Raw genomic sequence first — 12,207 nt, 5'->3', positions numbered from 1 at the left:
GCGCGCCTGTAGTCCCAGCTACTCGGGAAACTGAGGTGGGAGAGTCGCTTGAACCTGGGAGGCAGAGGTTTCAGTGAGCAGAGATCGTGCCACTGCACTCCAGTCTGGGGACAGAATGAGACCCTGTTAAAACAAAAACAAAAACAAAAACAAAAAACAGAACTTCAAGGTTTTGATGATCTGAGCAACTCTGTTCTCCAAGGTGCCAGAGGACAGAGCTAGTCATCACCTTCATCATCAACATCAGCACAGAGGGACTACTAATAATTGTCCTCACTCTCTGCACTGTGGACCCCCAGCTTGGATGGCTGTGACAGCATTGACTGGTCCTTGGCCACTCAGCAGGTCACAGCTGCTCCCTCTACCTCCCGATCACTTGTGGTCTAGATGGCCCTTGGTCATGAAGTAAGAGGTGTGCAGTAACCCAGCCCGCTGGACTCCCCCGGCCCCCTCTCGGGGAGCGTACTTATTGTATGCTCATTTCTTCTCTTACTTGCCCATTTCCGGTGTTATGATGAACACACCTGTGCTGCTCTTGCTCTCTTTATGAAACACGCATGACCACTTAAATGTCCCTTTTCATGCCATTCCACTGATCCAGGGTTTGGATCAGTGTTTCTCAGCCCTGGATGCATGTCTGAATACCCAGCAGCTTCCAGAATGCACTGACTCCTGAGCCCCACTCATCGAGTGTTGATTTCATTGGCCTGGGAGGTCACTGTAGGTTTGTAAATTCCCCCAGGTGATTTTAATGACTGTCTAGGGTTAAGAACGGCTGCTGTTGTCTCCTGGAAAGCCTACTGTGTGTCAGGTCAGTAGCTGGGGTTAGGTCTTTCAGGACCAGAAAAGTTGGGCGGAGGAGGGAAGGAAAGGAAAAGACCATTACTTGCTGTGAACCCGGCTCCAGGAGGGCCATTTCCCATGCCTTATTTCATCTTCCCGTCCACTCTTTGGTTTCAGATGTGGAATCTGAGGCTGAGAGAGGGCTGGTGCCGCTCAGCTGGGAAGGACCCTGCTGGGATGGAACCCCAGGTGTTTCCCTCCCCAGTGAAGCCTCTACACTACTTTGGAGGAAAGTTGAATGACAGAAAAGGAGGGATACATTATATTTGTTTCCCTTTTTTTAAACTTTGTTTAGGGAATGGGAGTTGATTCTGTGTTCATGTGGTAGGCACACACTCGGTGCAGAATAGGTGTGCCTTTTGAGATAAGGACATCATAGAAAAGTCAGAAAATACCTGAAAGTTTAAAGAGAAAGAAATTGCCTACCATCTCATTGCCTAGAGGCAATTCCCTAACAGCTGGGTATGTTTCTGCCCAACCTTTTGTCTGCAGGTCTTCTTTTTCACCTCTAACATCATCCTCTGCCAGTCCCTTTTTGGGGGGTAAGGACTTTTCCCCTTAGGACGTTCACCACTGGTATTCTTTTTTTTCTTGAGGACTTCTTTCCACTTACAGGCAGGAGATCTGGCCATGTGTGGTAGTTCATTTTTATGTTGCTATAAGGAAATATCTGGGGCTGGGCAATTTATAAAGAAGAATTTTAGTTGGCTCATGATTCTGCAGGCTGTACAAGCATGGCTCTAGCACCTGCTTCTGGTGAGAGCCTCAGGAAGTCTGCAGTCATGGTGGGAGGGAAGAGGAGCTGGCATGCCACATGGTGACATCAAAAGCAAAATAGATGGGGGAGGTGCCACACACTTTACGCAACTAGATCTTGTGTGAACTGAACGAGAACTCACCACCAAAGAGATGGTGCTAAACCATTCATGAGGGATCTGCCCCCATGGTCCAATCACCTCCCACCAGGCCCCGCCTCTAACACTGGAAATCACATTTCAACATGAGATCTGGAGGGGATAAACATCCAAACTGTATCAGCATGTCAAAGCCAGGCCATAGCAGAGCCAGGAGCTACATACAAACCCTCCTGTGGTTCCAGAATGTCACCCCCAGCACTGATCCTGTGGGTTCCCTTCCTGAGCCACCGGGGCTTCCAGGCATATTTCAAAGTGACAATGGTGATCATGAGAATCATGGCCGCAGATGCAAACACTAACATGGCCCTCGTGGCATGCTTGGGACCATCCTAGGTGCCTTAGGTGTATTGCTTTCTCAGAACAGCCCTACAAGATGGTTGTGGTTATAATCCTGAAGCACAAGGATGTTAAGTAAGTGTCCCAGCATTACATGATCTGAGAGTGGTAGAGCCAGCATTTGAACTCAGGAACTCTCTGGCTCTAGGATCTCTGCATTTACCCACCACATTGCTTCTCCCCTGAGAAAGACTTTTGCTGCAAATGCACTGGGCTCAGCAAGACCTCAGTAGCCTTTCACCCAGCATCTCCCAGGGTGTGGGACCTGCAGAGGTCATGACCTTGGGAACTGTGGCCATGTGGTCATCCCAGATAACTATCTCCAGCTGGCGGAGGCTCGCTGCTTCCTGGTGTTTCTTTGAGCCTTTGGCTTGTTGTGGCAGCGCTGATGCTGCTGGTATGGGGCGCCGTGCAGATGTACGTGGCAGAGCGTGCCAGTTGTGGACAAGCCTGGCAGCTTTCAGCCCCATCCTCCGAGAGCTCCTTCTTCCTGCCTGTCCCCAAGGCTGCAGCTCAGTCTGAATCAGCTTTCAGACTTTCTTTGGCTTGGGCCGAGGACTTGGCAGCCCCAGCCTCCAGCAGAGCTCCTGTGGCTTGAGGCTTCCACATCAGGTTTGAATTAGATGAAATCTCAGTGTCGGCAGGCTTTCATCCCAGCCTCGCTGACTCCCGCTTCCGTGGTAGCAGGCAGTCTGCGTGCCACATGCGTGTCGTCTCTGCATGAATGTCTGCTGGAGCGTTTGTCGTCTGTGTGAGTCACCCCTTTGTGTGTCCTCTCTGTGCCTGCGTATTATCTCTGTGCGTGTTTCTCGCCTCCGTTCATGCATGTTATCTTTTTAATTAATAGCTTTATTGAGATATAATTCACACACCATGCAATTCACCCATTTAAAATATGCAATTCAGTGGTTTTAAAAATTATATTCACAGATATCTGCAGTCATCACTGCAGTCAACTGTAGACCATTTTCATCACCTAACAAAGAGACTATGTGGCCTTTAGCTATTCACCCCCAATCCGACATGACCCCAGCCGCTGGCAGTGACGAATCTACTTTCTATCTCTGCGGATCTGCCTATTCTATTTGTATGAAGACACTTCATACAAACAGAATCATGTAATATGTGACCTTTTGCATCTGGCTTCTTTCTACTTGGCATATTTTCAAGGTTCATCCATCTTGTAGCATATATCAGTACTTCATTCCTTTCTACGGCAAAATAACATTTCATCGTATGGCTATATATATACATATATATAGTGTGTCCATTTATCCATTGACGGGCATTTGACTTGTTTCCATCTTTTGACTACTAGGAATAATGCTACGAACAACTTTTTTTTGCGTGGGCATGTGTTTTATTTCTCTTGGGTGCTTACACTTTGGAAGTGGAATAGCTGGATCATGTGGTAATGCCGTTTAATCACTGGAGGAGTATTGCCAGACTGTTTTCAAAGTGGCTGTGCTATTTTACATTCCCACCAATGTATGAGGGTTCCAGTTTCTCCACGTCCTTGCCAACACTGGTTATCTGACCTTCTGATTCAAGCCATCCTATTTCTTTGTGGTTTGGATTTGCCTTTCCCTGATGACTGATGATATTGAACATCTTTTCATGTGCTTACTGCTGTTTGTAGATCTTTCTTGGAGAAATGTGTGTTCAGATCCTTTTCCTACTTTAGAACTGGGTTGTCTTTTAGTGATTGTGTTGTGAGAGTTCTTTACATATTCCAGATACAAGTCCCTTATCAGGCGAGGAGAGGCCGGTCTCTCATGTCTTTTTGCACCCCAACCTCACCCCCATCAAGCTCAGCAAGCAGTGTGTGCTTCATAAACACTTAAGGACATGTTGAGGGAGGAAGAGATCTGGGTCACTCTGAAGAGTCCCTGCAGGAGCCGTGGTTCCAGGGTGTGGGGGTGTGAGGGGTGGGGCTGCCTCTCCTCCCTGCCGTGAATCAGAGACAACAGCCCTGGATGACCCGTTAGAGGTTCTGGCCACTGCAGGTTATGTAGGGCGTTGCTTTCAGCTGAACTGACTGATGGACCTGCCAGGGTTGGGGGACTTGAAAAGACCTAGATCACTGAGCCTGTCCCTCCTCCTTGATTTTGGGGTAGAGCAACTGGGAAAAAGGCAGTGTCATTTCCTGAGATGGGGAAGACAAGGGGAGGAGTGGGTCTGGAAGTCAAACTTAGAGTTCTGCTCCAAAGTTTGAGATGCCCAGTGGAGATCCAGTCTCTATCAAGGAGGCTGTTGGATAATCATAAAGGAATTCCAGGAGGAGCCAGGGCCGGGGATGTAAATTGGAAGTCATTTGCAGCCATGCAGTACCCAAAGCCATGGACCTGGGGACGTGCCAGGGAGAGCTGATGATTGCAGGAGCTGTGTGAGACCAGGACAAAGAAGTGATTGCTGGCCATGGCCATGTGGTAGTCACAGGTGAGCAGTTTCCAGGAAGTGGTGGCTCTAGAAGGCCACTTGGGGTGGGTAGAGGAGAAGCCAGGGGGCATGGAGGTGGTGCGTGTAGACAACACTTTCTGCTGTGGAGGGAAGCAGTGACATGGGCAGTGGTTGGGCAGGGATGGGAGGTAGGGAGTTTCAAAGATGGGGGACACTCGAGTGTGCTTGGATGCGGATAGTAATGGTCTTATAGAAAGGAAAGTGTGATGGAACTGGAAAGGGGGTGCTAACTGCAGGAGCTGAGTCCTTGAGGAGGTGACAGAGAGGTGATCCTGAGCACAGAGTGGAAGGGGGACACATCCAGCCACAGAAGAGGAGAGGGGGCCCAGCTGTGGGAGGACACTGGCACTGGCACAACAGGGTGATGGGAGCCTTGGAGTATGAGACTGGGGGTGGGGCAGTGTTGGGGGTCTGAGCCATTTGGGAGAGCTGGGACACAGAATGTTAAGCTGTTAGTCTTAACAGGGAAGTGCAGCAGAACCTCAGCTTCATGCTCACGTGAGGTGAGCTGCTGATTTCAAGTGAGACCAGTAGGCACCTGTGTGCACGCATGGAGTAGGTGGATGGTCGGGCTGAACCAGGGTGGAGAAGAATGCAGGGAAAGAGGGTGAGAGAGTATGGGTGTTTGCAAGATAATTATTGTGCAACTAGACCTAGATGTCCAAGGTGGTGAGAAGGGAAGTGAGGAAGTAAGGATCATATCTTGGAGGTCCCGATGAAGTGTAATAATAACTGGAGTCAAGTGCTAGGGTTAGGTGAGCAGGGCAGTGGGGGAAGGGAAGGAGCCGCCTGCGGTCGAGGTTTCTGGGTTGTAGCAGCCCATGTGGTCTAGCCAAGGAGTGTGGCTGGCAGTGGCTGGGAACAGTACATGCAGATGCAGGTGGCCCTATTGAGGTGAAGCGGCCACCCGTTGAAGAATCTGGTGGAAGCCATTTCTGATCCTTGTGTGTATCACTCCAGCATCCAGTTGCTGGGTTTTCTTTTGTTTCCTACAGTGGAACAGTTTCAAGCTGGATTTGCTGGAGGCCTAGAACCTGAGACAGCATCAAGGGGTGTCCGTGGAAGTAAAGCCCTTGTGATAGAAGTTCCAGAACAAGTTCAGGCCCAAGAATACACTCTCCTTGGGAGGTGGTGGGATGATTGGCTGAGAGGTGGTCTGCTCTGCTACTTTCTCCTCTGGGGAAGCCCCAGATAGGCCAGCCTGGGAAGGAGAAAGGAGAGGCAATCTGGCCCACCCCTCAGCTGGCTTCACTGGAGCTACCATCTTGAAATGGACCTCCTGGGCATTTGGCAAAGGTAGGCTGGTCCAAGCAGCAGCAAGCAAGGGGACTCAGGATCCCCTTTTCCCAAGGCCTGCAGCTGTCCCCTGAGAGCCAAGCCACTTGCAACTGTCTGGACCCCAGGCCAGGTCCTTGCTCATTGACTCTGTACCTGACGCAGATAGAGCCCTGCCCATGTCCCACACGTCTCCCAGTCCTTGGAGATCTCTTCTGTGCTCCCCTTGGAAATCTCTTTGTTGGCTCCGGGTACCCTTGCCTCCCAGTTTACATCCACATACATGCAGTTTGAGAATAGATGTACTTTTATGTACGCATGTACACATACATACTGATTTCAAAATAATTTGGCCTCAATTACCTGCTGTAATATTTGGGACCTTATCCTGATAGTAGACAGCTGTGGGTGACCCGCTGAACTTGTTCAGTTGTGGTTCACAGCAGGACACAAGGTGATTTCTAAGCCAGCACTCACCTCCCTAGTTGCCATGTGACCATGTCTTCTTTGGGTGTCCTGGGCTTACACTTGAACTTGGGGCCTTCCCCTGAGGGAACCCATACCGGAAAACATGTTAACATGGCCTGGAGGCCTCTGGATGAAGAGGTAGGCCAAATGTGTTACCTTTGCAACCAAAACGATGTCATGTTGGAGAATCCACAGTCCTTCCCATCTTCCACCCTCACCACCATTCAGCCACACACCTCCCAGGGAAGGCACCTCAGAAACAGCCACATTAAAGGGAGTTTAGCCCAGCTGAGAGTGGTCAGATTTGTGCACTGGAGAATTTCCATTTGGGGAAATTGGACAAGGGCCTACGGGTATGTGGCTCAATTGGATGTAGTCAACGATTCTTTGTTTTAGTTTTACTGTGTGAAGAAACTTTCTAGTACATGTTTCCTATTTATTTACCGTTTGTAAAAGAATAAGGTATAGGTAGAAATTCAATATGACTGACATTTATTTTCCATCCTACCAGAATTTATTTCTCCTTTTTTTCTTGATTTTTTATACAGAAATTTGATTTGATTTTAGCACTTTAAAATTAGCCACCACTTTTCAGAAATATAAACATTCTATAAATTGAGAGACAGGAGTACTTTAGTGAAGAGGCAGAAAGCCAGAAAGTTCTCATTGCCAGCCTGTCTACGCTGTGTGGTGCCTGGTTTCCTGGCCAGGGCAGAGATTCAAGGGAACTTGGGCCAAACCTCTCATTGTGCAGACAGGGAAACCGAGGTCTGAGGGGAAGGAACTGGGCCCATCTTGCCTCCCGGTCTGGTGACCAAGCCTGCTTTCCTGTCTTCTCTGTCTAGGAGAAGAGTCTCTGTGGCCCAGGAGGAGCCCAGACCTGGATGAGAGCTGCCTGTCAAGGCCTGGGTGGGATGCATGCAATGGGACAAGGACAGTCTCTGGGGAGGTTCCGCCCTGACCCCTTGGGGGCTGTGAGGATCCACAGTTGCAAAGAAATTTAGAAACTTATTTCTCGGATTACGGATTACGCAGGACAGGGCTTGGTTCTGGCTTCTTTGTCCTAAACAGTTTACTGGGATGGTGAAAGACAGATCCTTTAACCCTTTCCTGGGGAGAGGCCTAAGGGTGTGGAGGCTGGACCAGACCCAGGGTCCTGGGGGTTCCCATTCTGCTGAGAACAGTGAGGGTGTGATGAGGATGGTATGTGTAGGGGTAAGAATCCTTTTAGGCTAGGTGGCGGGGGAGGTCACCTGGGGAGTGGGAGGGACTGTTTCTTTTATGGGCTGTGCCCTGCCCTTCCTTCTCATATCCTTGGTGAGAGGTGTGCTGGCCTCCATGGGAGGGTTTTGCCCAGAGGTGGAGAGTTGGAGAATGAGTGTCCTTGCTCTGCAAGGTCAGACCAGAGGCCCAGGGATTTGCAGGTGGTACTAGGAAAGCAATGTTTTCTTGCTCCAAGTGGCTCCTGAGGGCAGAAGCAGGCCTGGGGGATGAACCCAGGTAATACAGCATTGTGGTTAAGAGTGCTGACACTTACTTGCTGGGTGACTGGGCCAGTTACTTAACCCTTCTGAACCTCTATTTCCTCATCCATGAAATGGGTCTAACATAAGTGCCTACCTTATAGGGCTCTAAAGATAAAATAAGACAATATATAAAAATATGAGTGGCAGGTACTGTTGTTAATAACAGTGATAAGAAGACGATTTATAAACGTTGGAAAGTAGGGAAGTGTGTTCACGCTGAATACAATGTTAGGAGTGTCCCTATTCAGAATCTGTTACATCTTGAGGGAGGGAGCTCTCTGTCACTGGAGGCATCCAAGTAAAAGCTAGAGGTCTCCTAACTGGGGATGTTGTCGAAGTATAATGCTTCAGACTGGGATGAGCACGATGATCCTGAAAGGTCTGTAGCCCATGATTGTGGGCCAGAGGAAGGGGCGGGCTGGAAGGCAGTGGTTTCATTCTGGGAACCGTATCCCTCATATGAGGCACCGAGCCCTCGAGACCCCGTGGAGTCTCTGGGCTGTGGGGCAGGGAGTGCCAGGCTTGAAGGATCCTCTTTGTGGAACCATTTAACCAAGCCCCAGAACTGGGGAGGGCCTTGACCAGGTGCCTGGTGTGTGGGAGGCGCTGAGTAGAGCCTTCCACTTCTTGCTCTGGAGAGTTTGCCTCTGCTAGGCAGCTTGAGAGGTGTGATGGACTGAGACGGCGCAGGCCACTGCCCTGGGCCAGCCAGGTTTGTGTGCCCGTGACCTGGATGGAGCAGTGGCCTCTGACTCATGCTGTCTCTTGCTTGCTTGTTCCAGGGGTACAAGGGACCCAGGGGTCCCTCTGGGTATCAGACACGGGTGTAGAAAGGGGGATGGGATAAATCATGCAGGGCTTGGCTGAGAGTTCATCACAGGCCCTCGTGGCAACAAAGCTGTGGTAGGCCTTGGAGGCGTGTCCCGGGCCTGGAGCCACCAGCTGGAAGACAGGCCTCCCGTTGGGGTTCTGCAGGTGCACAGTGGCAGACTCCTTTGGATTTGGCCACTACTTTTTGTCCAGGTTTGGGCTCAACCTCTGTCCCTGAGCCTGAATGCCCTGGTCCCCTCCCCACACTGTCCTTCCTGCATTTCCACCCTCACCCGGGGGCCTTCCCCTCTACCTCGTATGCTCTTTCCTTCTCGCGTCGGTTTCTTTTGCACCCTAACAATTTCTCCCTTCTGCCTGCTGTGGAAACCTGGGCTGACAGTCCCTGGGTGACCATGTGACTCAGCCTGGGTGGGACTGTGAAGGGAGAATCTCGTTGTCTCTGATGGCAGAGTGGAGATGTGTCTGCAAGGACAGGGGATGTATAGCTTGTCTTGGAGGAGGGAGGATGAAGCTGGTGTAGGGGGAACTGAGGGGAGGGATGGTAAGAGTGCTGGGTCTCTCACTTCCAGTCTTAGCCCCTGCCTCAGTGTGTCCTGGGGCTAGTACCTTCCCCTTCAGGTCAGGGGGTTTGAGTTGAATTTCTAATCCTTGCAACCAGGAACCTGATGGATAATCATCCTTCAGGACCCACAGATGGCACCTCCTTTGGGACACGTGTCCACACTTTGTCATAGCACCGGGCAGGACATTGGCTGCCTTCAGCTCTTGGGCCTTATTTTTCCGTTTCTCCCTGCCCATAGCAGGCACACAGTAGGTACAAAATCAAACTGCTCTGCATGGATGCATGTGTGCTCAGTATAAGGTTTGACACTGACATTTTAACAAGCACATCAGAACTTTTGCAGACAATTGAGTGTTACCTGATAAAATGGTTACAGGGAAGCCTCAAATTTGTTCCAATAATGCCGTTTTTCCCTGGAACATTTCTTGGTCTCTCGATTGGGCCTGTTGATGAAGCACAGAAGGCAACCGTCTTGATTTGGCTCCAAAATGATGCTTTCTGTCTGATCCACAAAACAGCTAGAAGGGGCACAGAAAACGTTGGCTGCTGTTGGGGGCTTAGTGGTAGGTGTTCAGTCGGACTTGGAGGGGGCTCCTGAGATGCAGCCTCAGAACAGGAGGAGGTGGGAAGTGGGAAGTGGGTGGAATTGGGTTGTGTTGTCACTGGAGTTCCAATTCAAATGGAGAAGGTCCAGTGAATTTATAGAAACGCTTCCTTCATTCACTGCTTTGTGTTCACAGCTGCGCTCCCAGTCCTTGTTATGTAGTAAGCACTCAATAGATACTTGTTGAACAAGTGAAGGAATTCAACAAATATTTATTTGTAAATCATGCCTATTATTTTCCATCCACTGCGGTAGATACTCTTAGTACTTTGTAGGATGACGTGGTGTGTGTGTGTGTGTGTGTATACACATGTGCATATGCAGACACACATACTTTAACCCACATCTAGTTGTATGTTTCATTGGCCCCTGTGATGAGTGCCTTCACTGGGGGATAATAACACATTTGCTGGGCTTTGCCATCATATTTTTTTGTTTTTATTTCCAAGGCCAACACCTGATTTTTTAAGGGAATATTTGATGTAGGGAAACATTAGATGAAAAACACGCACTCCTGGCTCATTTATCGTGAATGAGCATTAGCTGCCCTCCTCCCTGTCCCCAAACCCCCATCCCGCCATGTGCACACCCATGTGCTTTCAACCTGAAATAACAGCGCTTCGTATTGAAGTGGGGGACCAGCACACCTTAGGGATAATGAGCCTTTGCCCCTAGGATTTTCCTGTCTGCCTCTAGGTAAAGCCAAACCCTTGTGATGTGCTTCGGGCTGGAGTGCAGTGCCTTGGTGTGTGTGCATGTGCCTTATGGCAGTGGCTTTTGTGCCTCTGCTTTTTGTAAGCAATAGAAGCTCTGATGTAATGAGATTTTATGCAGAGCCCCATGGATAGACAACACAGTAAAAATGGATCTGCTTTGCTGAAAGGAGGGTGGGCCCCTTTGCTCAGCTTTCCTATCACCTCCTCCCATTCCCCTGCCAGGGCCTCATAGAATGTCATGGAATCCCAGGGCTTCTCAAGGCCCTGGAGGAAGAGCCTGCACGCATGTAGGGTCACATATGTGTACTCACAGATGCTCGCCTGTCAGCTGTACTGTGTTCATGCTCTTCTCTCTCTCTTCCCCCGTGCTTGCCGTCCCTGGTTCAGGCGGGTCTCATCCGCACAGATAGCACCGACTTCTTCATTGAGCCTCTGGAGCGGGGCCAGCAGGAGAAGGAGGCCAGCGGGAGGACACATGTGGTGTACCGCCGGGAGGCCGTCCAGCAGGAGTGGGCAGAACCTCACGGGGACCTGCACAATGAAGGTAGGCTGTAGGTAGGGGCCTGTGCGCTGCTTCTCTCCCTACCTCTGGAGTGTTTCCCGGTAACTTCTGTCCTTAAGCTGTCCATGCCTGGCCTCAGTCTTCTTACCTGTAAAATGGGACTGGGCCACATAGATCTGCTGTACTGGCAGAGAAACCCCATTGCGTTCTAGGAGCTGCTGTAATTGGCTGGAGCTAGGGGCCAGAGGAGCCACTTGTGTCCTGAACTGTGGTCCCTGGGACTCCAGAGGTCTCTGAGGAGCTCACTATTTCTTCTCAAGGCTATTTCTGAGCCAAGGCAGAAGGTAGAATGCCTGCAGTGAGTTTTTCCCCCTAAAGTCAACTCAACCGTGTGGGAACCACAGGAAAGGAGTTATTAGGGCACCTGCAGGGAGGCTGCCTGGTGTCAGGGCATCACGGTCAGCTGTGTGTCCTGTAGACCATTTTACAATCCTATCTTCAAGTCTGTCTACTGCGTGATCCAAGGCAAGTTACCTAAGATCTCTGAGCCCTCATTTTCCTCATCAGTAAAGCAGAGATGATCCATGTCTACCTGTAAATGTTATATGTAATGGTGATGGTGTCTATGAAAATCCCAGTATAGGGCTTGGCATGTAGTAGGTGCTGGATAAATGGCAGCTCTCCTTACAGTATTATTAAGGGTAACTGCTGACGTGTTAGGGTGGGAACCCCCTGAGGGAAGGGGCATCCCTGCGCCCAGGTGACCAGTGCAGGAGCCTACACACCAGAGGCACTCAAGACTTATGGTTGGGCAAATAAACTGGATGTGACAGGTGCTGGTCCTGGGCCCGTGGTCAGCTTCACAGTGTCACAAAGCTCCTTTGGCCAAGAAGAGATGAGGAGGCCATAGGTGAAATCTGGTTATGACTGGACCACACACACCGTTGTGCCAGCTCCCTGTGGGACTGGGCTTGGCGTGAGAAATGCCTGGAAGCCAGTTGTCCCCACAGATGGTGTATCCATTGAAGCTCCAGCTGCTCTCCAAGTGTCACTCACAAGAGAGCCGTGGCACCAGAGCCAGAGGATTCTGCAGGCCTAAGGTGGGGAGGGCAGGGCTGGTGGGGCGTCTGAGCGCTGGTGTGGATTTCAGGGCACCCTTCCCTCCAC

At 50.3% G+C, this 12,207-nt stretch overlaps 2 protein-coding genes across 3 annotated transcripts in view; one reads left to right on the top strand and one right to left on the bottom strand.

Moving 5' to 3' along the window:
- Positions 1-449, bottom strand: part of SAR1A (secretion associated Ras related GTPase 1A) — a 537,387-nt gene extending 536,938 nt beyond the window's left edge. Inside the window, exon 1 of the mRNA XM_050803675.1 lies at positions 440-449. The gene's annotated coding sequence lies outside the window, so the exon portion shown is untranslated. The remainder of the gene's footprint in view (positions 1-439) is intronic.
- ADAMTS14 (ADAM metallopeptidase with thrombospondin type 1 motif 14) overlaps positions 1-12,207 on the top strand; it is an 88,532-nt gene that overhangs the window by 17,185 nt on the left and 59,140 nt on the right. For both annotated transcript variants that reach the window (XM_050803596.1, XM_050803595.1), the window contains exon 3: positions 10,926-11,082. In XM_050803596.1, coding sequence (XP_050659553.1) covers positions 10,926-11,082 — 157 coding nt within the window. The remainder of the gene's footprint in view (positions 1-10,925; positions 11,083-12,207) is intronic.

Source organism: Macaca thibetana, chromosome 9 (assembly GCF_024542745.1).
Source record: "Macaca thibetana thibetana isolate TM-01 chromosome 9, ASM2454274v1, whole genome shotgun sequence".
NCBI classification, from domain to species: Eukaryota; Metazoa; Chordata; class Mammalia; order Primates; family Cercopithecidae; genus Macaca; species Macaca thibetana.
Note: the sequence above shows the minus strand (reverse complement) of the source record. Positions and strands in the feature narration are given on the sequence as shown.